Source organism: Otolemur garnettii, unplaced genomic scaffold, assembly GCF_000181295.1.
Source record: "Otolemur garnettii isolate 467f Iridium unplaced genomic scaffold, OtoGar3 scaffold00063, whole genome shotgun sequence".
NCBI lineage: Eukaryota > Metazoa > Chordata > Mammalia > Primates > Galagidae > Otolemur > Otolemur garnettii.
The window spans coordinates 6335851-6362140 of NW_003852458.1; the positions used below are offsets into that span (position 1 = coordinate 6335851).

General features: G+C 38.8%; 1 protein-coding gene across 1 annotated transcript in view; it reads right to left on the reverse strand.

The window, feature by feature from the left end:
- LIFR (LIF receptor alpha) overlaps positions 1 to 26290 on the reverse strand; it is a 74629-nt gene that overhangs the window by 7481 nt on the left and 40858 nt on the right. The window contains exons 7-19 of the mRNA XM_003792947.3: positions 25920 to 26174; positions 22064 to 22193; positions 21486 to 21655; positions 19855 to 20000; positions 18236 to 18398; positions 15328 to 15398; positions 12838 to 13051; positions 10486 to 10665; positions 7444 to 7545; positions 6547 to 6714; positions 2971 to 3132; positions 1913 to 2006; positions 541 to 619 (exon numbers count right to left, since the gene is read on the reverse strand). Of these exons, the coding sequence (XP_003792995.1) occupies positions 541 to 619; positions 1913 to 2006; positions 2971 to 3132; positions 6547 to 6714; positions 7444 to 7545; positions 10486 to 10665; positions 12838 to 13051; positions 15328 to 15398; positions 18236 to 18398; positions 19855 to 20000; positions 21486 to 21655; positions 22064 to 22193; positions 25920 to 26174 (1934 nt within the window). The remainder of the gene's footprint in view (positions 1 to 540; positions 620 to 1912; positions 2007 to 2970; positions 3133 to 6546; positions 6715 to 7443; positions 7546 to 10485; positions 10666 to 12837; positions 13052 to 15327; positions 15399 to 18235; positions 18399 to 19854; positions 20001 to 21485; positions 21656 to 22063; positions 22194 to 25919; positions 26175 to 26290) is intronic.

Below are 26290 nucleotides of genomic sequence, written 5' to 3' on the forward strand. Positions count from 1 at the left end.
GGAATTTGTAAGCACTGGATTTATTATGGTCTCTGTGCAGTCAAACCTCTCTGCTAATAGTCATCTGTATTTGCAGCTGCTCCCCAGTGCAGCTCCATCTCAGGTCATCAGGCACTAGATCATCAGAGATGTGCACAACCTTGATCCCTCAAATGCACAGTGTGCCGTAGGGTTTGAGCTCTGATGAGAACCTAAAGCTGTCATCTTCTGACATGAGGCAGAGCTCAGGTGGTGATGCCCACGCCATGGGGAGGGCTGTAAACACAGACGAAGCTTTGCTCCTAGCTGCTCACCTCTTTCTGTGCAGCCCACTTCTTAACAGGCCAAGGACAGGTACCAGTCTATGGCCCAGGGGTTGGGGACCACAGCCATAAACAATTTACTTAGCATTAATAATTTTATAAGTTGAGCAGATGGTAAAGCATGCTATTTTCTCAATACTTTTTACTTTGAGTAACATTTGCATGTTAAAAATGTTTCATAAAACCTGGAAAAAAGAAGCTGATACTTCCAAGATAAATTAAGAAAATAAAAAATTACCTCACAGACACTCTTTTGAAACTGTAATGCTTTACAATTTTCTGGATTTGGAATATCAGGGTAGAAGGTTTCTTTAATCCTTTAAATAAAGAATGATGAAGTAAATTTAATAATTGTAAGATTAATTACTAGATGAAAAGCAAGTTAATACATCATCAGGCTTATTTTGAAGTATTTATAAATGCTTTAATGAGTTTCTGAGACAACAATGGGAGCTCTGTAGGATGCTCATTCACCAGAGCAGAAGTGCAACACAGACAAAGGCCACACGTGTCAGTCAGCACTCACCACGTTCTCACAGTTACTATTAAGAGGAACTTTATTATTTGAAATTTCAACAGCAAAAATTACTTTGTTAACATGAGTCTGCAATGCTCTTCTAAATTGCATTCTTACTTTGTCCTTTTTTTTTTTTTTTTGAAATAGTTGTTTATAAAATGTGATTTTTGGTAATGAGAATACGGTTACTAAGACAGACTATTCTATAGTTCCATCACTCCTACTACTTAGGTTTACAAACCAGAATTGCTAGAATACATTCTCTTCTTTGTCATAAATGATGGCATCTTTGAGGCTGGTGAGGACCTGTCTATACACTAATGCAGTCCTTAACCCCAACCCTGGATGGCCCCTGCCAGGTGACCACACAGCTGGCAGGTCCTCTCTCCTGCTGGGCCCTGCTGGCCCCACTTCACCTCATACCACCCACTTCTGCTACACCCAGCCAGCCACACACAGCTCCTGTCATGTACTCCTTACCCTTTGGGGCTCTCCCACCGAGCAGACTGGCCAACCACCTCTCCCTCCCATGACGCAATCCTGCTGCTCTGCTCATGGCCCCTGGCTCCCTGCCTTCCTAGCACCCTCTGCAAGCATGTTATCTGTAGATGTTGTAGTTTAACCCTTCATCCCCACTATGCTGTATGTCTAGGAGGACCACACTCATTTTGTTCACCACAAATCCCCTTTCCCATGGAAAGGGTCACTCTCATTGGTTACATAAATGAATAAATAAACGACATGCCCAGCTTTTCTAAATAAGGCACCAAGACAAGTCAGAACTTAATCATAAAGATTTTATGTGGACAACTATTGCTCATATATATGTCTGTAAATTGTTTTTACTATAACTGCTATTACTTTAAGTTATTACTGAAAACACTAGGGAAAAGTTTATACTTTTACACCCTATTAGTTTTAAGACTTTTAAATAGTATGTTGTATTCTTGCTTAATATTAAAATTTAGCATGAATTCTGACTAAAACAATTTACTAGTTCATTGCAACTAAAAAGAAAAATATGCTTAAAACATAAACTAGGTAAATGTGCTCTTAAGAACAAAACAACAAGCGTGAACACAGGTCCCATTACCATTCTCTTTTCCGATAGCAAAGGATACTTGTTACCACTCCAACAATAACCGCCACCGCCACGGGGATGAGAATGGCGATAATTAGCCCCACAGCTGAAAAGGGAATTTTACAAATATTAAAATCACTATTTTTAGTGTGAAGTATAAACTAAGTTTACATTAGAAGATATTTAAGTTGACAGATTATTTAGGAAAAAAATCAAAATTAACTGCTCTAGGGACATAAAATGTAATATTATATATTAAATATAGTAGTAATATAAGAAGTATTAAAGTAAAGTAGTAAAGAAGTATTAAAACATGACTTTTAATCACTGTAATAGTTTTTATAGTAATATGTTCTCGTAAACAGGGCTTCTCAATCTTTACTTCTGACATTTGAGGCCAGATAGTTCCTTACTGGCAGGAGCAGGGTTGGTGGGCCCAGAGCCCCGCAGGAGCAGCAGCAGCCCGGGCCTCTAAGCGCTAGATAATCAAAAGTGACACCAGACAGTGCCAGCTGCCTCCCACCTGATAAAGCCATCCTCTGTTGGCCCACTGCTTTAGAGAACCAAATCAAGAGCTACGTGTAAACGCCAGCTCTGGGCCAGAGGAGAAACCCAAGATCAAATTAAAGTTCTTTGCTGGTTGACAGTCAAGACCATCACTCTTCTCTCATCTCCAACTTATGAGTGTTGAGCTAAACAAAAAATTTTAAAGAATATTTCTTTTATGTTATCCTGTACACGTTAAAAATCACAGAATAGCTGGGACAAAACATTTTAAACTGGTTGGCCATTATATAAAGTGAACATGAATTTGGACCTCTAGACTTCAGATGTATCTCCATTCATTAATTTCTTAGGTACTCATTTGGAAACAGCTTCAAATAACGGACAAGAATAAACATCCAGTCATCTCACGGCCTTGTAATACTTTCTTCTACCAATCATAAAAATGCAACAAAATGAGGAATTTAAAACAAAAAAGGGGGAAGGGGTCTCTACATAAACCCAAATCACTAGGAACATGACGCATTTAACGATGGAAAGTATCTCACTAGCAATCTGTAACTTACAATTTTCCTTTGTCACCACGTACATACTCTTCTCTGGGCCCATTCCACCATCCGTATAGGCCCGCAAGACCAGGTGGTAGCTTGTTTTTCCTTGAAGGTCAGCAATTCTCAATGTCTTCTGGGATATGTCCGTAATATTCTTAACCTTTATGTCAGAACGACCTATTTTTTTAAATGGAAACTATTGTTACTAATGTCTACCTCTGGTAACTCAGACCTGTCACATCACCTACCCTTCTAGGGTGATGCCCTTCTGTGGCCACCCCCAGCCAGGGCCACATTCAAGTTCTACCTCTGTCAGCCAGCAGCTATGTGGTCTGGGCCTACTATTTAAACCCCTCTGAACTTGAATTTTCTCTAACTATAAAACAGACTATGGGCTGGGTACAGCGGTTCATGTTTGCAATCCTAGCAATACTTTGTGAGGCCAAGGCAGGAGGATCATTTGACACCAGGAATTCAAGACCAAAAGTGAGACCCTTATGTCTCACTTATAAAAGATATGCCTATAAAGGAAAAATCAGCCAGGTGTAATGCCAGGTGCCTGCTGTCCCAGTTTCTTGGGAGGCTCAGGCAGAACCATCAATTGAGCCCCAAGAGCTCAAGGTTACAGTGAGCAATGATCATGCCACTGAATTCCAGCCTGGGTGACAGGGTTAAGATGCTTTCTGTTTAAAAAAAAGAACAAATAAGAAATATTACAACTCACCTCCCAGGGCTACAGGACTGCATCAAATTTTCACACACATCCTCTAGAATAATGCCTGGCATACAGAAGGCATTTTGCTCCTAAGAGCATGAAAACCCAAACCCACCCGAGCTGACCCTGCCAGTGAGAGTGGGAGGCAGGAGGAAGCACAAGTGCAGACAGAGGGCAAGGAGCTCAGACCACTCAGAAAAAGCATCAGTGTTATGGGAATTCTCAAATGGCAGGCTAAGGAGAAAGTCTGAGTCAAACTTCAAAACAAAGTGTGAAAAACTATCTACACTATTACTTTTCAAAATTTTAAGCAGAATAATACAAGATGATAGTTTTAAAAATCATACAGTACCAAACAGCTAATGACAAAAAGGAGCCGCTACCTGCCAGCCTCTCTGCTCACCCCCACAGCCACTTTAAAACCACGTTAAGGTTTCTCGGGTGTTTGCCTCCGTACTTCAAAATAACAAACTTGAACAGGTGCTCTTAACTTTGACCTTTTAAACCTAAAGGCAGATGGAAACGGAGCCCCTCCGCCCCCTGCCACTCTTTCCCCCATCATTCATCTAGGAGCACTGGAACATCTGCTGAAGCCACACAACACGGGATGCTCAGAGCCTGCTATGCACGACCACGTTTCCTTTCTTGATTTCCTATTGTTTAACTGCTTTTTATCCTCCTTTGCTCGCTTTTCTTTACACCAATTCCTAATTCCTCCCACATCTTCCAATGAAGATTCAATATAATTTTCCACATGGTCAAATACAATAAATCCCACACCTCACCTCTGCTTGGCTGCCTGCCCCTCCCTCCGGGACCCTTCCATCCCAGGACCCCTCTGTCCTGGGAGCCCTCCCTCCAGGACCCCTCTGTTCCTGGACAGCCTCCCTCTCCCGCTCTCCCAGCTGCCGCTTCCTGATCTTCCTCACTTCCTTTCTGGGTTGCCACAATGCCCTCCTCTATTTGCTGCCTGAGAAGGACAACATGGGGAAAGTGAACACTTGAGGCTAAACCGTCTTCACACTACTCTCACACTGGTTGACAGGCTGACGGAGGACAGAACTTTAGGCGGGAAGTAATTTTCACTCAGTATTTTTAAGACAGTGCTGTGGTCTCTTCTAGTACCTAGTGTTGCTAGAAGTCTGCTGCCGTTCTTATTTCTGATTCCTTGCATGTGACCTGCTTTTCTCTATTTCCAGGGCTTTTTCCCTTCATGTTTTGTGCTCTAAAAGTTCATGATGACATACCTGGACATAGACCTTTTTTCTATTTATTTTACATGTATTTAATGAATCCTTTTACTGTACATATACTGTTCCTCTCTTATCCTGAGGGGATATGTCCCAAGACCCCCAATGGATGCCTGAAATCACAGTTAGTACCCAACTCTGGATAGAAGAGGTTTTCTCCCTATATACACATGCCTATGATATCGTTTAATTTATAAATCAGGCACAGTAAGAGATTAACAATAACTAAAGAACAGAACAATTATAACAATATGCTCCAATAAATGTTACATGACTGTGGTCTCGCTCTTGCTCAAAATATCTTAATGTACTTTACTGACCTATTTTTGGACTGTCATTCACTGCAGGTAACTGAATCCGTGGAATGTCAAACTGTGGATAAGGGGGCCCTACTTGCACTCAAGTCCTTCAGTTCTGAGAAATTTTCTTCAGTCTACCCCTCTACTCAGCCCAGGCTCATCCTACCCATTTGCCTCCACTACCTGGTCTGGCAGTATGAATCCAGTCACTTCTCCATGAGAACTGACTTACATTTCATTATCCTCTACTCTTCTAAGTCATCTGTCCCACTTCTACCCCCAAATTTCTGACTCTTCTTTTTTGGTGTTATCTAGTCTCTCACATTCTTTCTCTTTGTGCCTTCATAAGAGTTAGGAACTGGTCAGGCAACTGGAAATCCAGATGTTAGAATTTTAACTGGTTCAGGTGTGAAATTTCTAAGCATCTGAAGAAAGTTAAACTAGATGCGGGATGTTTGCAGGATTTGATAGGAGATTTCTCCTATCCACAGACAACCCCAAAGGTTGAGGAAATGCAGACCTCAGTGAGCCGGGGCAGGCGTACACTGAACGCAGCTGCTCTGGGAATGACTCAGATAATGCCCACTCAGCATTTCGATGCCGAGTTGTGTTCTCTACTTGTCAGACAGGCATTAAATAATTAAAATGATTTCTTTCCAAGGAGAGGTCATCCAGGGAAATGAGAGCTCTCAAACTGAAAAGATGATATGCTTGTGTTATGTGGCTATGAGTAAGAAACATCTGACTCCCGACAAATATAATTTAAGGAAAAACCAGAAACTCATATAAACAGTTTTGTATCTGTGAAGCTACAAATAGAAAATTGTATGTCTAAAGTCTCTGGACATACAATCACCCATTGCCCAGGAATGTCTGTATTTTTTAAGGCTTAATGACTAAATACACACATTCCCAGTAAAGTCAATTAAGTTTCCCAGCTTATCAAGGCCACAGCTAAAGATGTTGCTAATGGGCTGATGGCTCTTGGGTGAATTATAACTGAGTCTGTGAAGTCATTCTTTGGATTCCTGAGCTTCTCTCTCCCAATTTTCTAAGACTTTTCTCCTTTTTTAAAGTAAACTTCACGAGATACTATGTTATGGATCACGCAAGGCTACAAGAGATGATCTCTGTTCTCTGGTGTTTATAATCAAAGGCTTCAGAATAAAGTATTTAAATTGACTTCTGAAAGACTACATGTCATTCATCGCATAAGAAAATCTGAAAACTAAAATATTCACAAAATGACCCTTTCTCCCTCTTCTTCCTCTGTGGGTAATGAGAAACTTCTACGACACACACCACATTCACACAGTCATTCACTCACCTGATTCCAAATCCCTCATCTTAGACGTGTCTCTTTCTCCTTTCTCAAAGTAAAATAAATATCCTCTTAAAAAGCCTCTAAGCTCTTCCACAGGAATATCTTCCCATTTTACCAATATGGAATCTGCAGAAGTATCTTCAACACTAAAATCTGGTGCAACAACTGGAGCTGTAAAAGGAAAAAGTCGGTTGCTAAAGTTGGGTTTACTAAAACAGAGTAGGACAATAATGTTTCATGAGGTTTCTAGCCCCCAAAATAACCTGGAATTAAAAGCTTTATTCTCCATTTAATCATGAACTTCCAGAAATATTATGATAAACATTAATAACTATAGGCAGAAAAATATTTATAGCAACAATGGTAGAACTTACACCACTACTGCTTTTAGACAAAATCTGTATCTAGGGAAGTAACCTATGCAAAATCTTTAAGTGGCTACTCAAATAGACTTATTTGTATTTCCATTCCTTACTGACAGTCTTGAATAAGTTTTAAACTTTATTATATAAGAGCAAATTAAACATTTCTGACATCCAAGTTAAGATTTAATTTTCTGGATGACAAAAGTAAAATTATGAATTTCAGTGTAGTGGGGTTATTAGTTCTCCAATTATGTGCCCAGATACCACCAGTGGTCTCTAGGTTAAAATGTGAGATGGTCTGCCTCTAAAACCACACAGTCCAAAGAAAAACTTCAGGGTCTTATCTAAATTTTAACTCTTCTTCTTGGAATAAAAAATCAAATAAACATTTTTAAATTTACCTTACACCTTCCTTGAACTATGAACTAAACATCTAATTCCATTTATTTTAGGAATTCAATCTTACTACTATTGCTGAGTTTTAATTTTTCATTGTTATCTTGAAGTCTAAAAACAACTTACCCATTTAACTTACCCAATTCTTCTGTATATCCAATTATGGAACGTAGTAACTGATATCCTTGATTTTTGCACCCATACAGGAAAAAATTATATCTTATACCTGGTTGAAACTGATCTATAAGATGAGCACAATAAATAAACTTTCATAAATATATATATATATTACCATGAATATCCAGTGTAGAAACATAAAATTTATAATAACTTATTCTGAAATTTCCAAAGATAATTTTCAACAATTGTTTTTTTCAATAAAAAATACATCTATAGCTTCAAAACTGGTAAACAGAATAAATATTGGCTAAACAAAAATTAAGCACATTTGCTTTTATTATAATAAGAAGTCTAGTACTATAACATGCCATCTCCTTGCAGAGAAAAAAGGTGACCAAGGCTTACATTTTGTTCCTAAAAATCAAGCAATGATGATGTCTTCCTGGATATGATCCAGGGTCAGGTCACTAAAACAAACTATTGCAGCTCTGTATCATGCCTCTATAAATCCCTTCCCTACACAGTGTTATTGCTGGGTTGGAAAAAAAAAACTACTCTCTTCCTTGCTCCAAGAAGCAGAACTGAAAGTTAACTCTATCTTGAAGCTTTACTGTTAAAGATACCTTATGGTCTATTCCTCTTTACAGCATTATCATGAAGTGCTGGGTCAGTTAATTCCTTAAGACATGCAGGGGAAGTACCTTAACTTTAGTTCAGAAGGCCCTTTTAAGCACCTCAATAGAATACAATGTGTGTCCCTGGGGAACACAGAGATGCACACTCCCCTCACCCCACAGCTTGGAGACCTGGCAGAGAGCTGGGGAAGGCAGATGTGCGAGGGTGGCCAAGACCGCATGTTATACTGAAGTATGGAGCAGAAGCTGTGGAAACTTAAATAAGAGGTCAGATGAGTCCAGGAAGATCAGAAAAAGCTACCATTGCACAATAAAATCTGAAAACTAAAATATTCACAAATGACTGCATTTTCATTTCCTTATTCTTAAATGGGCCTTGAAGAACAATGAGCAGTTCATTAGTGATGATCTAGGAAGAAAATGCTGGAGGGGAATCAGTAGCATATGCCATTGCATTTAATTTGCTGAATACAATGATTTTAGTGTGGTTAAAGCATCAGTTTTCCAGTTTTGTACCCACAGAACATCGTGGTCTACAGGCTCAAATGGGTCAGCCTCTGACATCACATAATCCAGAGAAAAACTGGACAGATTTGTCTAAATTTTAACTTTTCTTCCAATATTCTTCCTTAAATGTTTGCTTTGTGCAGGCAAGTTCTAATTAAATATTAATGGAAACTCAAACTTAACCAACAGTGTTTAGTTTGTAACTTTTTTCTTTGGGGGAAATTATGCTTATAGTTATGACTTTATATTGCATGTACATTAGTAAGTCTATAATCTCGTTTTATGTAAAATTATGTATTATAAATATTCTATAGGACTTGTCTCCTTAAAAAAAAAAAGAGCCTCAGTGGGTTAGAGCATTAACAACGTACTGAGGCCATAAAAGAGAACAGACCACAGGATAAGAATGGAATAAGAGGCCTACTATGTTCTGGAAGCTCAGCAATAAATAAAAGATAACATTCCCAACCTCCTGAAGCTTTGAATAGCCTCAAATTTGAATACAGGTTCTATCATATACTAATTTTGTGACCTTGGACAAGTTACCTAATTTCTCAGAGTCTGTTTTCTCAAACCCACTTATAGGGCCTTTGCTTATCTGAGTTGGCACAGACGTTCTCCCTCAATCATCATGGGGCCCATGTCTCTATATCCCACAGGTCTCAGCCAACACTTACATCCACAGATATTCTCTTCACATCCACTCCATCCTACCCTACTCCATCCCAATTCTTCTGAAAGCCTAGGTGAGAAAGAGCAGACTGTAACTGTGTGAGGCTCAATCAGCTCCATGGAGGTACAGGAAAAAGAAGGGGGGGTGTATGGCTGGGCACCCCAACAAAGGAAGTATGCTCTAAGAAAGGATAAAGGGTACAGCTTGGAAGACCATCAATGCTTTGGCCAGTTCCATATGTGAAGGAGTTTCACTTTACTCCAAGCAGAACTGGAAAATAATCTGAAGCTGTATGTGCTAATCCACTGAACAGGACTCATCCTTACCACTGACAGTGAAACCGCAGACTCGCAGAGAGTGTTCCTGGGAGAGAGGTAATGAGCAGGTGGCTGCTCAGCGCACTAAAGTGTGAGGGCGAGCCAGGAGGCAGAAATGAAGCAAGAAGCTTCATGGGCTCCAGGTTCCAGAAACCCCACATGATGGGCATGGCACACCATCATCAGCTACTCAGAAGGCACCGGGGTACTGAAAAGAGGCCCTTCCAAAGGACATGGCTGCTTTGGCTTGTAGGTTTCCAAAGACTCCCCTGCAGCTAAGCTTCGGAAGCAGGCTACATAACATCAAGGGCCTCACGGCTCAAGGGAGCAGCAGAAGAAAGGAGTGCAAGCCCCCCAGTGTGCTCACACCCACAAGGTTGCTGCCACCACCACGACAGCAGGGAATGAGGTTGGGGTCACGTCCTCTGTGCTCATCTCCTCAGACTCAGTCACCTAGGCCCTGGGCCAATGACAGCAAAGGAATCAGAGTGAGACCACATGCTTACAGTTTGGAGTCTTCTCTTTTCATGAGTATTTCCCGATGTTGTCAAATCCTTCATGTAATTCCTAATGCTATTTAACTTTCCATTTTATAGATGTGACATCATGTACTCATTCTCTTAATTGCTATTTGGGTCATTTTCAATTTTTTGCAATGACAAATGATATGGTGAACATTCGACACTGATGTAAATCTGTTGTTGTCCACTTATTTCTTAGAATGAATTCCAGACAAATAACTACTAAATCAAAGGGTTTGAACCCCTTCACATACAAACTGCCACAAACTACCTTCTGAGAAAGTGAAAGCCACTCATAGCCACCTAGTGGTACAGGAGAATGATCACGTCACTGCACCCAATCCCACATGTATTGCGTTTTAAAAATATTTTTTCAGAACTTGAATTGAGAGACACAACCCATCTTACCAGATTCTACGAGAGCTTCAGTGCTGTTTGAAGGAACTTTTCTCCAGTCCATAAGGCATGGTTGGGACTGAGACGAGTTACACCACTTGATGACATAGTCACAGGTCATGTTGGGGTCGTAATGCCAAGTGAGGAGAATTCCCCTTCCCATTCCAACGGCTTGCTCTGTTTTCAGATGATCTTCAACAAGAACATTTTACCGGCATTAAAATCAAAGCTCACGAGAATGGATTGGAGTTATAAAAATTACTTCACTGTAAAGAAATTATAAAACGGTACTCAAACCAGATCAACCTTTAGCAAAGATTAGAAGTGTTGCTTGTTATTTTTATTATAACAATTATAGCATTTACCTGTCCACAGAGATTAACACAGCAGCAGAAAGGAAATGACAGAAAAAAACAAGAAACAAACAAACAGCTAGTATCAGGCAGTGACGTCCTGGGGCCGGGATACGAAGATCAAGACCAGGAAGGACGGGTTGAGGGCGTGCATTGGTGGGGCGCTGGTGGGGACAGGGCTTGGTAAGGCAGAGAGGCAGCAGGAGGCTGGGGAAGACACGTAGACAGTCTCAAGCTCTCTTCTTATCATCTACCACTGACTCCTGGCTCCTGAGAGCACAGAGGGAGGGGGAGGGCAGGGCAAACACACAGGAAGAAGGAATGAACTGGACCCTTTTCTTTCTTTGGCAGAAAACTGCTACCCCAGACCTGGGCTGGAGGGGATTCTGGATGCAGGGAGCAAGGTGGGGGAGAGGGGATCCCTCACTTCAGGTGGACACAGGAAGGGGGACACCTATACTGTGCCCCCTGCCTACAGAGAGGGAGGGCACAGAAGCTGGGGGTAAGGAGACACAGTGGGGGCTGTGGAAAGGTTTGGTCTCCTCATCCTGCTAGATCTTACTTAGGTGAGAGGTGGGGGCCCAGGCTAGGGGTGAGGAATTGAGGTAGGGGTTAGGGTAGTGTGGTCAAAAGGGAGAGGGACATTTCTACAATAGAAGAAAGGAAGTAATTTCTACAATTGATTTATATTTAATGGTCTGGTAAAATATCACAGAAAGGTTTTTTGACCAAAATTTGCATTCAAAAAGTACTACTGAACACAAGACAACAGTTGGCTTAGATCACAGACCGGCCACACATAACAGCTTCTGGGCTCAAGGTAAGCAGGGCCACCAACCCTGGGAATCCTCGAGGAAGGAGGTATTGTGGGGCTTTGATACTTGTCTGAAGCTGATGACTCGGCCACTGTTAGTCCTGTAAATTACTGTCTTCAAGGGACACATGGAAAAGGTAGGGTGGTAGCTCTTGAATTGAAAGACAACAGAGCGACTGCCTAGCACTGGGATGTGCCATCTAAATCAGGAGGCTATCTTTTCATGGACGTTTGCATGTCTCTCTCTTATACATTTTTTGCCAGGTCAAAATGAAGAGCCATTAGCCTATACTGCTATACCACTGCCCCAAGGGCCTCTCCAGCCAGGTACGCCGCCTGGGCTCTGGGCATGCTCAGCATCTCTGCCATCCACGGTGCTTCCCCGTTCCTTCCTCCTAACACAACCAAGAGCCAGTCAGGCAACAAGCAGTAAGAAAATGCCTCATGCCAGAGCTAAAAAGACGTGCAGGGGACCCACACTGGACCAGTTTTTCTTCCTCTAGGAGCAGGCAGGTATTGAAAGGTGCTCCCATATTGGGGGCAAAGGGGGGACAGAAAACGACTTGAAAGAGCACTTCAGTGGAAGAAGGGGGTACAAGTGGCCATTTGAAAGCAATGACTCAAAAAGTTGTCGAGGTAGAGAAACTAGGGAGGAATATACCAGTCACTGAAAAATGTGTAAAATTTAAAGGAAGATTCTAAATAATTTTAAAATTATACTAGTCATTTTTTAAAAGCCTATGTTGAAGATTTAACTTAGACTGCAGAAGACTTTCTTATCAATAAAGAATTCCTATGAGTAAGGAATTTCTTATCAAAAACTGCCAATTAAAATGAGTATTTCTTCCTGAGTGTAGCTGACACAGCATGAACTCTCAGTCTTGGACAGATATTTGAATAAGCTGTTACAATTATTCTTCCTAAAAGCACTATCCACTACCATAACTCTTCAACATTACATACTATGAAGTAAGTGAACTCTGCGATTATTTACCCATCAGTGCACATGCGTCAAGTCAACACCAATGACTGTTCCCTCCCAGTGAACAGCAGACACTAATCCACTTGTTCCTCCTTAATGTATCAGTAGCAGCGGGATATATGAGAAAAATACTGATATCATATAAGAGCAAGTCATATCCAAATTGTTCACTTTAATTTCCTATTCTCGTATACTAAATCATCTTAAGCACTCACCATTTGGAATTTCCATGCTAGCTATTTTAGAAGGTGGCGATGAACCCACAGAATTTTTCGCTACCACACTGATGATGTAGTCATTTTTATCAAGTTGTATTTCTGCTTTGTGCTGAGGGTCAAGGATCTCAGAAAGGGACTGTGTTTTCTCATCTGATGAACATGACACATTATAAGAAAGTATTTTTCCATTAGCTTCACTGACGGATAAAGGCTATGAAAAACAGAAAAATAAACTGTTACAAAAACGTGCAAAAAGTGACCATCAGGTCCAAACTGGATGACATATTAACAATAAAAAAGTAACATCAGAAAAGATGACATTCTTAACAGTGTGAAACAGATTTAAAATCCACTGAGACCTGGGTAAATCAGGAGAATGATACTGAAGAAAAACTATTATTTGCTGTAAATAGTAAGAGTGCACAGAAACTTAAAAATTAGGTAAATACACGATAATATTTATCTTCACATTTTTCAGATGCAAAATTTCACAAAGTGATCAGAAACACTGTCCTACTTAACACAAAAAAGAGTCTTTTAAAAAATGTTTATGTAGAGAGAAGGAGGGAGGGAGAGAGGGAGGACATACAAAGTTGAAAGAAAACAAATAAAAATCTCCCATATCCCCACCTCTTAAAATCTATATTTATATTTTTTCTAAGTTTTTCCTAGGGGTAGGTTTTTTATTAACATTGTTTTAATCATACCACACCACAAATTTTCCTATTTATTTACTTCTCTAAAATGTACAGTAGTTTCTTTTAATATGTTATATATATTTTAATGGTTTTATATTTCATGCATTTTTATCAATGTATTGGAATATTCCTAAAATAAATAAAATTTAAATTATTCCCAATTCTTAACAATATTAAAAATAAACACTGTGGAAAACCTTTTTCTGTCACTTTGTTTTCTTTTTCATAATTAGGATTTTTTAATATGAATTTCCAAAAGTGAAGTTACCAAACGAGAGTAAATGAACATCCAATCTTCTTCACGGATAAAGCTAACATGCTTTCAAAACAACTGTCTGCACTTATAAGGCAGTCTGTTCCACCAACTCAGACCAAAGCTGATGTCAGTTAACGCTGCTCAGAGCGCGGCTCAGGAGACATGTCTGATGCCTCGCCAGGGGCCTGCTCCAGTGGGCAGGCTGTTGTCGTCCTAGGACCTATGGGCTTCCTGTGATACTCATGGCTACTCACACCTTGAGACAGCTCCCTGCCGTCTGGTTTCTGTAATTCTCTTTTCCTTCCCAATCTCCTGTGCTGGCCACTGCTGCTCCTCCTCCTCCTTCTTCTCCGCCTCCCCCTCCTAGGCGGCTGGTACCTAGTATGGTGCTATGGTTCCATCCCTAGCCCACTTCTAACCTTCAATGTCCCCCTAAATGAGTCCATGTATGTGCTACTCAAACCTGCATCTTCGGCTCTGACCTCTCCCCTGAGCTCCCGAGCCTTACAGCAACCACCATCTACTTGACTCTTCTCAGCTATCCCAGTGGCACCTGTTTTGAAAACTCAACATTTCCAAAACAACATAATTTTTTAACCCAAACACGCCCTTCCTTAGCAAATAGTGACACCATCAACATAATAAAGTTAGCATCTGAATTGCTTCAGTATGTTCTATCCTTAGTTAACTTTTCACCTAGTTTTAAAAATATCCCAAACGCTAGATTTAAGCAAATTGTGTAAGTAGTTACTGTACTGTCATGAAGTCTGACAGAAAGCTTAGAGAAACCAGGGGACTTTCTAATCAGAAGTGGATGCAACCATCAAATACAGACGACAATCTCAAAGCAATGGAACTCACACTGAACTTAGATGTTTACTTCTTTACTGAAAGCTGTAATAATGTCAAATCCTCATAATAAAATTAAGTTTTACTTCTAATAAAAAAATTTACTATTTAAGAAAATTCTATTATAACTGCCATATAAAATGTAATGTAGTAAACAATTGTTCATGCTTTTGATTTTCATAAAATATTTAAAAAGTCCTTTAATACACAAAAATTAGTAAAATAGAATACAACTCATATTTCATCTTAATATTTTACAAAACCATGCCAAACATTGTAACTGGCATGTTATAGCACAACTGAAGAGAAACAGATTACACATGAAATATGTAAAAGGCAGGTCCCCAATCATAAAAGAAAAATGTAATAAATACTTGAGATTCTGACTTAAAGTGAGGGAGAAGGAATTCATGAAATCCTCAGGTCCTTTACAGGCCTCATAAAACCAAAAGTACGCTCAGAGCTAAGACAGAAGGTCCTCACTCAAATGCCTGTGGGGAACTAGGAGAGATGAGGCATTTGGGGGGTTTTACGACCAGGTTAGATTCTCAGCGATACTGCAAACAAAGCCAGTCTGGGAAATTTCATCTTGATAACCAAACTACCACATATAAGTTAAACATATGGCACTTTGCTTATTAAGTAATAGTTGTTTAAATATACAAAGAAAAATTAGATAGTTACCTTCCAATAGATAATCAAATTTTTTCCATCAGAACTCCACTCTCTCCAAGTGTCAGGTCCCTTTGAAGGAACTAGAAAGGATATTTAGAAATTAGTATGTGAAGGCAGATCGATATTCTATGTATAACAGCACCTGAAATTGTTGTCTAGGGTTATTTGGAATTCTCATTCAAGTGTGTAGTTCAGGGGCTTTCACTTAGAAAATGAAGCAAAGGAAAAGCTAAGCTCTCAGCTTTTACAAACACAAGGCCCCTCGGGCGAGGGAATGGGTAAAATCACCATCCAGGGCCTCCCTGCCCCGGGCCTGTCAGCTTCCCCGACCCTGACCACATCTCCCCTGGCCTCCTGGCTATCCTCAGATACACCAAGGACGCCTGCCTCCGGCTCAGTGAACTTTGTGCTTTCTCCTCTGCTGCCTGGAACTCTCCTCTCAAGTTAGCCATGTGACTTGCTGCCTCACCTTCTGTTATAATCTCCGCTCAAATACTATCTTAGTAGTGAGGTCTTTCCTAACTATGCCACATATTTAAAAGTGCAATTCCCTTTACACTCCCCTACCCGCCGCTCCTGCCTTCATTCCCGGGCCCCTTCCTATCCCTTATTTTCCTCTGTGGCACTTTTCCACCACATGACATATTGTGTATTTATATTTAATTTGTTTCTCATTCTGGACCCTGTAAGCTCCACAGGCAAAGAAAGAGCTCTGGTTTACCTACTACTATCCCTGGTAACTGGAACAATTCCTGACACCTGCAGCTTGAGTAGCCCTTATCACAAATGCTTGGAACCAGAAGTGTTTCAGATGTCAGAATTTTTCATCTTCTACAATATCTTCATATACATAATAAGATATCCTGGGGAGGGGAGCCAAATCTAAACACAAAATTCATTTGTTTCATATGCTCCTTATACACATAGCCTGAAGGTCATTTTATACAGGACTTTAAATAATTTTGTGCATGAAACAAAGTTCATTATTACATACTTATGAGTGGTGTCACATCAGTGTTCAAACAGTTTTAAATCTTGGAACATTTTGGATTTTTGGACTATGGAATGCTCACCCTATACCGTATACCGAGTAAATACTTGCTGAAGGAATTAACGCCTCTTCTCAGTGAGCAACAGCAGCTCCTTAACTTAAGGCAAGCACACGTGCTGCAGTCTCATGAATGACAAGTGACCCCACACCCCTGATATTCATCCTCTCTCACACTGTATGTAGCTGGCCTTTGTGTGACAATAGGGTACAGCAGACATGACAGTATGTCACTTCTGATTTTAGATCACAAAGATATGAAGTCAGAAGCAGAATCATATGATTGTGATTGCTCTGGGAACATCTATACTAGGTACCATGTCATGAGGGTGCTGAGACAGACTGAGAAGACCACATGGTGAGGAACTGAGGCCTCCTGCCACCAGCCATTGAGTAAACCATCCTCAGAGTGGATCCATAGCCCAGTCAAGCCTGCAGCCCCCACTCACCTCCTATTATAAATATTCCAAAGTGCCCTCATCTTTATTCTTCATGTGGGATGGGGCAAAATCTGGATTAACATTTATCATTTTGTATTTTACTATTTGTTTATTTTTTGGAAGAAGTTTTATAATTCCTGGATTATGGATAATAGTACAAATAAATCATTTGCTATCTTTTATTGAATGTGAAGTAGCTCAGGGAATTTCCTCCCAAAACATGACTGGCTGGTGTAAAGAGTATTTTGAAGTAAAGGCTTTTAGTGATCAACAGGCCTTAGAAGGGGCCGTCCCTCTATTGGCATAACTAGATGGGCCCATTAAGGAGAACAATTGTCTTTCCTTCCTCTCCCTGTTATCTCACTATATCCGAAGACCAAGAATACAACCAGACCTGGCCTAATCCATTTTAAAGATGATACCTTTTCTCTCAGGTTAATTTAATTTCCAAAGAATCATTTATAAGTCATACTGTTCCTCTCTATCCACTCATTCTCCCAAGTATCTATTCATTCTCCCTGGTAACCACCTATTGCTTTTTTCTTTTTTTTTTTTCTTTCATTTATTGCCTTTCAAGAGAATCACCTATATTCTTAATCTCCTCCTGCCTTCTAAAATGGGGGTATACAAACTTCTGGATTATAGTGAGATCCTGAGTACCGACTATGATTCTCCCTGTGCATGTGATAAATAAATTTGTAATCTCTTTCTTTTTAATCACCTGAAGGATGAGTTGATCTTTTGGCAAATCTTCAGGGGGCAAAAGGGAAAGTTTAGGTGTGCCCCATAAATAAATACTGAAAATAAAACCTGTTTCTAGATTTAATTTTATTTTTAAAGGTGACATCTGGTTACTTAAGGATAGAATACTATTCTGTCTTTGGAGATTATCATTTTAGAAAACCGGTTACCTGATTTTATACCTATTTCTACCTAGATATACTATAGAAACTGATACTCAAGACCTTTTAAAGCCACATCATTTCATAGGCCTAGGCTCCAAATAAAAACTCTACAAAATCTCTTTATTAATAATTGATTTAGAGAAAAAGGCAATCTGAGCTATAGGCATTATTAAAATTCGAGCAGGAGGAGGAAAGAATGGAGAAAGATCCTCCCATAATCTCGTCACAGTTTCAAGTTTGTTTTCCTATGCATTGTAGTAATATAGTTGCAATCACTCTGTAGACAGGGAAGCCTAGTCCTGTCATACAATTTACGCCAAACATTTTTCCATATTATGACAAAAACTTGAAACTCATCATTTAAAATGTCTTGTGTGATATTTTATTAGTAGAAATTACATAATCTATCTAAGCATTTCCCTATTACCAAAGATTTTGATAATATTTCCTTTAAAAAAAAAAAAACGCTGTAAAACTTCAAATCACACAGTAATAATTAGCCACAAATCACTTAGGTAACTTACTGGCTTCTGTGGTCAAATGTTGTTTTTTATTGCTCCATTTACTCCATTTCCAGAAAGTTTCCGTAGAACAGCGAATACGAAAAGTATATACAGTATATGGATTTAACTTGCCCACAGCAACAAGATAACTTGAATTTTCTACTCCTTTGACTGTGACATTCCGCTGTTAGGAAACAAATAAATTGGTGTGTACACACATACATGTATATGTATATACCATGTGTGTATAAATACACACATATATACATACACTTTTTTTGATAAGAAAGTCTTCATAATTGTAACATAAATCAACCAAATGTCCATATGAGTTTGCATATACAACACGAAAAGCAATTCATCCACTATAATATTGTAATTCTTTTTTTTTTTTTTTTTGAGTTTCTCTTTGCTGTCCTCAGTAGAGTGCCGTGGTGTCACAGTGCACAGCAACCTCCAGCTCTTGGGCCTAGGCAATTCTCTTGCCTCAGCCTCCCAAGTAGCTGGGACCACAGGCACTGCCACAACGTCTGGCTATTTTTTTCTTTTGTTGCAGTTTGGCCAGGGTCAGGTCTAAACTCACCACCATGGGTATATGGGGCCGGCACCCCTACCCACTGAGCCACAGGCACCGCTCAATATTTTAATTCTTACATAAATGCCAAGTCAATGAAATTATGCTGTTATGACAAAAAAGTTAGGATGTCTTTTTGATCCAAATATTGGCTTTAATGATCATCAATTAAATTATGCAGAGGATGATTCAATTTTAATAACCAGTCAATGGCTGACCGTGATACAAAACCTAACATAATTTAGTGATCCTGAAGATCAAATATACTACTCAGATGATATTTGGAAACTTCTTAGAGGTAGGCATCATCCTTTATGCATCTTTGTTAATACGTCACATAGAACCTTTGTTATGGTACTGAACATGTAGTAAATATTCAACAAATACTTATTTAAACTAATTAAATAAAATTAAAATGAAGCAATTCCAAGCAAATTTGAGGATCTGCATGTCTCACAGAAGCTTCCAAGTTCCCGATGATTTGTTACAAAGTGGCTTTTCAGGTTATATTTTGCAGTTTTGGCTGATTTTCTAGAAATAAGTTTCCAAATGAATAGTTAAGTACAATGTCATTTATTTTAGACTTACCACAAACTACAAGATGGTGTAGTATAAAAGTCAACCTAAATACTTAAAATGTACTAAAAAGTCACATTTTGACTTATAATTACCAATTATAACTGGCTTCCATTGCTGCACTTTGCAGTTTTAAAAATCACTTGTGTTCTCTAGTGCCAATTAATCCATTAACTAATGCTAAAGGTTACAGCAAAAACTACTCATTCATTCACAGATTTACTTAACACCTGCTCTGTGCCAGGTACTGCACTGAATCTGGGAACATTCTGAGTAGTAAAAGTCAGATTTACATTTTATAATATCCATTATTACCATTATTTTTCAAATATAAATTTAATGCGATTATTATATTGATAAAATGTCTTTCTTGGGTCTTGGTAAATCTGTAATAAATAATCTGAGAACTTAACCATATCAATTTACTTAATGCATTTTGAGAACAATTTTATCCAAATGCCCATGAAGTTTACAGAAAAATCTTACTTACCAATTCTTGTACTGAATTAATTTTACTAATTTCAATTTGACATAAAAGATTAATCTTTGCAAAGTTGCCTGGTAAATGCCAAGAAAGTATAACAGCTGTTGAATTAATATCCTTCACTCTGAATGAAGTAGGAGTATGGGGGTAAACTGTAAATATAATTTTAAAGATTACTCACTTTAAGTATTTATTTAAAGAGGAAAGCTATCTTCTAGTACACACACATGACAAATGACAATGAAAAAATTTAAAAAACCACAAGGTTTCATTAGTGCTGAACAACAATAATCCTACCCAATTTTGGTTTTCTTTTGTTTTTTGCAGTTTTTTTTTTGGCCAGGGCTGGGTTTGAACCTACCACCTCTGGTTTATGGGGCTGGCACTCTACTCCTTTGAGCCACAGGTGCCACCTGTCTACTCAGTATTTTAACTTTTATTTTTTGGAGACAGAGTCTCACTATATTGCCCTTGGTAGTGGTAGAGTGCCGTGGCATCACAGCTCACAGCAACCTCAATCTCTTGGGCTTAAACAATTCTCTTGCCTCAGCCTCCCAAGTAGCTGGGACTACAGGCACCCACCATAATGCCTGGCTATTTTTTGTTGCAGTTGTCATTGTTGTTAAGCAGGCCCAGGCTGGGCTCAAATCTGCCAGCCTCCGTGTATATGGCTGGCGCCCTACTTACTGAACTACAGGTGCTGAGCCCATACCCAGTATTTGTGGAATCCACAAATCTCACTTTCATTGCTGAGATTATGCCAACATTTTTCAACACTTTTTCAGTTGGTGCTGAGAGTACTAAAAAATCACAGTCTCTACCTTTAAGGACCTCCAGTGCATCCCTAATTGGTCCATTTTCAATTCTGCTCCTGACTGGTCTATTTTCAGGAGAAAACAGACCAATCAGCTCAGCTTTCAGCTCATTGGACAACTGCCCCTATATAAACCCCTGAGTAGAGAGCCTAGGGGCAGACTGTAGCAGACCTTTGAGGGAGAGGAGAGCAAAGACCTCAGCAGACTGCTGCAGATCATCGAGGGACAGCAAGCAGAAGAGGAAGAGCTGTAACACTTGTATCCTGACCTGCAAGGAAGTCTGGCTCTTTGTAAGAGCTCTGACACTTGTATAAAACCTATCTTATCCTGCTCTGCAAGGTTTGGCTCTTTGTAAGAGCTATAATACCTGTTAAATAAAACCTAACTTTCATCCTGTGGTCCGTAGATTCATTCATCGAATCGTCGAGACCAAGAGCCTGGAAATCCAATATCAAAAGTCCAGTATCAGAATGACACCACTGGGAACACCAGGGGATGGGCTCACAAGCCTCCAATTTATTATTTTTATAACTACTATTGTGCACATAATTACTTTGCAATAAAAGTTTTTAAAAATTTGGGCAAAAAAATTCAGAAATCAAACATCATAAGACAGAGCTAGTTTCTTTGTAAATGAGATATTCAAATTTTCATTTAAATTTAGTAAAACTTGAAATTACACATTTTAAAGCTTTTAAAATAAAATTTTAAAATTAATAAAATAAGTAAAACATAACCCTCAGAAGTACCTTCCATTAATCTTAGGCATTTCGACCACTTCTGAAGTTATTTTTAAGACACTGGTTTATGTAGTTAGCTTACCTTTTTCAGTTATGTTAACTAAAATTGTTGATTCTGATCCACCCAGAGGATTGCGAGCAACCAAAGTAAAATTATATATTTCTTGACTTGGAAGCATTTTAAAGAACAACTGATAGCTTTCATTTGTAGGCACGTCAGCTCTTCTAAATCTAACAGATTTTCCTGAAAAACTGTTAATTAAAAGAAAAATAATTGCAAAGTGGTAATAGATAAATATTGTAGGAAAAAACCAATGGGCAGATTTCTTATGATTTTTATTACAAAGTTTACATTTCTAATTTCAGACATTTTACATACTCAGAAAAGAAAATGTAGGCAATATAGAAAATGGAGGAACACAGTCAGCCCTGAGTTACCCAGAGACAGTCTCTGTGTAAAGAGCCTTCCTTCTGGGCTTTGTAGGAGGGAGAGGAGACCCAAAAGCACGTCTCTATGTGGCTAAACTTATACGATTTTATATAGCACATTTGGTTTTACTCGTTTCTTATAAAATAAAGGACCTGGTTCATTTCTCTGTGTCACAGAACATGCACTTCAGCGTCCTCCTTGCCATTCCAACCTTTCCCCGTTATCATTACCTTTCAAACAAAGTGTAGCTGGTATTGCGCGGGCCCACCAGTCCTGTCGGTCTTCCTGGATTCCAAACACACAGAATCTCTTTTAAGTCATGTGTCTCACAGTTTAGGTTTTGAGGAGTATCAGGTGGATCTAACAGAAAAAAAAAAAGTATGATTGAATAAATTTTATCTCATAAACATGTTTTATAAATTTTTTTTTTTTTTTTGAGACAGAGCCTCAAGCTGTTACCCTCAGTAGAGTGCCGTGACGTCACACAGCTCACAGCAACCTCCAACTCCTGAGCTTAAGTGATTCTCTTGTCTCAGCCTCTCAAGTAGCTGGGACTACAGGAGCCTGCCACAACACCCAACTATTTTTTGATTGTAGTTGTCATTGTTGTTTGGCAGGCCCAGGCTAAATTCAAACCCACCAACTCTGGTGTATATGGCTGGTGCCTAAGCTGCTTGAGCTACAGGAGCCATGTTTTATAAATGTTAATGTTTTATACAATTTCCCTAAAAAATGAAATAATGCAGCATTCACATTTTACTTCTGAACAATGTAGGTATTATTCTTTCTATAACATTTTTTGTCAGTTCATATTACATCAGAAATGGTGGATTAAAATATATCAAAAAGTGACTTGTACCTCTTTTGAAAACTTCCTATAGCAACTTGAGACATCAATTATTATTTTTTCCCTGAAATCCTATTCCAGAATCTATTAAATCTCTCAAAGAAACCTGTGTTCAATAAATTAAATCAAAAAAATCTACAGGTTGGGCAGTGCCTGTGGCTCAAAGGAGTAGGCCGCTGGCCCCATATGCCGGAGTTGGTGGGTTCAAACCCAGTCCTGGCCAAAAAAGGGAAAAATCTACAGGTTAAAAGTATTATCGTTTATCATCTAAATACATTGTAATTTGGAAAAAAAATACCAAATCATATTAAAAGTCAATATAACCCATGTTACAAGTTTTGAGTTCTGGAATGTAAAGACTATTATTTACAAAGAACTCTTGCATCTCCTTATATTCAAACTGACTCTTGCTCTTTTTTTTTGGAGACAGAGTCTCAAGCTGTCCCCCTGGGTAGAGTGCTGTGGCATCACAGTTCACAGCAACCTCCAACTCCTGGGCTCAAGCGATTCTCCTGCCTCCACCTCCCAAGTAGCTGGGACTATAGGTGCCCGCCACAACACCTGGTTATTTTTTGGTTGCAGCCGTCATAGTTGTTTGGCGAGCCCGGGCTGGATTCGAACCCACCGGCTCAAGTGTATGTGTCTGACGCCTTAGCCACTTGAGCCATAGGTGCTGAGCTGACTACTGCTCTTTTACTGTTCTTTTTTCTCTTTATTAAAACTGTTCCCCCTGGCTCTGTTGGGACAATAGCAGAAGAAAAAAAAAGTTTTACTTTTTGGTGAGACCCGTAAAGTAATAAATGAAAATGCTGCAGTCTGACACTGTTTATTATAGAAACTGATGCTTCTCTAATCACGTTTAACCAAACATATACAGAAAATGGTATTTCCTACTATCTTATTTATCCAAATTGTGTTTCACTTTAATACGTTTTCTTTTAATTATCTACTTGTTAAAAACTCTGTACATTTTTTTAAATCACATTTTTAAAACACTCCTTAGTTTATAAACCAAAACTTAGAAAATTTCACATACCTTCCCAAAAGATAAGAATTCCTTCGATGATACTTTAACAGGAATAATGAGTGTTATATAATTAAACTAACGCTGACATATTTGTTGTGAAAACTGTTTCAAATCTAAGACCAAATTTTCAGTCACTTTCTTAAAAATTAAAGAATCAACTGAAGCCAAGTAAAAGTTAGGTATAAATCAATTACATTTTTATATACCAGCAAATAAAAAATGAAATTTAAAAAATAAGCCCTTTAAAAAATACCAAGCACTAAGAATAAATTTACCAAAAGGTATAAAGACCTTACATCACTAAGACACACCCAAGATGCAGGTAAATGGAGGGACATACCATGTTCATGGTTTAGAAGATTCAATACCGTAAGAACGAAACATCTGTTAAATTGGTCTATAGCTTTAACATAATCCCAATACAAATTTTAGCAGGACTGTGTGTGTGCTTGTGCGTGCATTGTGTTTGCCTGCATAGGGAAAACTAAAGCAAGCTAATTCTAGAATTCTTTTCAGCAATAAATACCGTGTTAATAGAATATCCTTAAAGAGAATAAATAAGTAAATCTCGATCCCTGACTCACACTGTAACCTGCTCTTGTTAAGTTTCTAAAGAGCTCCCTCTGAGGGGAAGATGCTTCTGCTGCATGATAAATATTAAACAATATTTCAGCCTCTACAAGTTTACATAAAGGTTAATTATGAATTAAGTAACTTAGTTCTAGTACCATAATAGAGTATAAAACTATTTGAAATAATAGACATGGAAACGGTGCATGTTCTCCTCCTTGTAAGTTTTAATTTTCCCGTCTCTATTTTTAAGTGAACAGCTCACTTTTTGGTACCGCTTGTGAAGCAGCTTCACTGCGCATACCACTGGCTCTCAAGTTAAACTCCAGAACCATTTGTGACAAATGTTGTAAGTAATTTCCTAAAATCCCACTAGGAAAAAGAATGGGATTTTCTAAAATTTATATTTGACCATGATCTCTAACTTTCACTGAAATCCAAAAATACATTGCTGGGGAGAGAAAAAGAGGGTAAGGTTAGAGCCATCAAGCTGAGATGTGCACCTAATGCTAGTTATTCCCTTGGAAATATGTCAGTATCTGAATGTAAACCATCACAAGTTACCGCAGAAGTAAAAAAGTGACTGAAAGCCTCTATCTAGATCACAGCTGAAAATTATACCAAAAGAAAATTCACCAAGCAATAAAAAATTATAAAAGCCACCCAATCCATCTTAGACCAAACTCGGAGCCTTTTCATTCAGGATGCAGGGAGGAAGGGAATCACTGCTGGATGCGAAGCCACCAGTGACACCAAAACATTATAGTTGCCACAAAAAAGGAGGTACAAAACTCTAAAACAGGCGTCCTCAAACTGCAGCCCACCTAGGACATTTATCTGGCCCACCGGGTGTTTCTGCTGCCGCTGCCTGTCCTGCTTAGCAGCCAACTCATCCCGGGACCCACAGTCCGGCCCTCCAATGGTCTGAGGGACAGTGAACTGGCCCCCTGCTTAAAAAGTTTGAGGACCCCTGATCTAGAAACACTAAATGCATAATTATTTGTGGACATTTAACACAAGCTGTATGAATAGAGAAGTCTCAACAACATCTTTTGGAAATACCACTGACATTTAGATTGTAGGAGTGATTCTGTTAATAAAGATGCCTCCAAATGATAAAGCATACATCATATACGGACCACAGTGAGAGAGTTAAATGTTCTTCTCACCCATGACCTCCAGGCACGCTGTTCATCTCAAATATATTACTTAAAAGTTAGGGAAGATACATTTTGCTATTGAAAGATTTTGTATAAAATCATTTTAATTTTTTTATTTAGCTACTTAAAAAAGGTATACTTTGATAGGTGAGAGATCAATTTCTATGAATTAATTCCTGAACAATGTGTGACTAAAAAACATTATATACTAATAACCTTAACGCAGCTGTTAACGAAGCATTTAAACTAGACACTAGATGTTTCAAATCTTATAAAACTTACAAGTTACACAGATACAGATATGTAGGAAACAAGTTTGGGTTCATTTTAAAACAAGCAAAACTCCTGGTGCCTTTGTACATCATTTATATGAAAGACAAAGAAATAAGAAAATAAAGCAGAACCATATCCCCCCACCCCCAGAAAAAGAATTAAGGGGTCCCAAAACACGTTAATAGCTCTCTTTAGAATCTTATACTTACATCCTGCGAAAACAACTGTTCCACATACATTATCTTCTATCATGAAAACCACGTTTGTTCCACTACTATCAGAAACAGAAATATTATGGATCTTGATTGCGACATTTTCCCCATCAAGATGGATAAGGGGACAGTATGTACTGCCAATCTGTGCCGATAACACTTTTTCTTGACTCACACAACAAAATGTTATATCTGAGCCTACAAGGATCACTTTGTCTTGAGGGAAAACTTTATTCTGAGAATCAGGAGTCCCTAGAGAGAACAAAAGCAATTATAAATATTTTAGAAGTCTTTTACATAAAACAGTCTCCATTCTAAGACTTTTGTTCATAGGATGATTCTTAAAGTAGCCTATTATACACAAAATA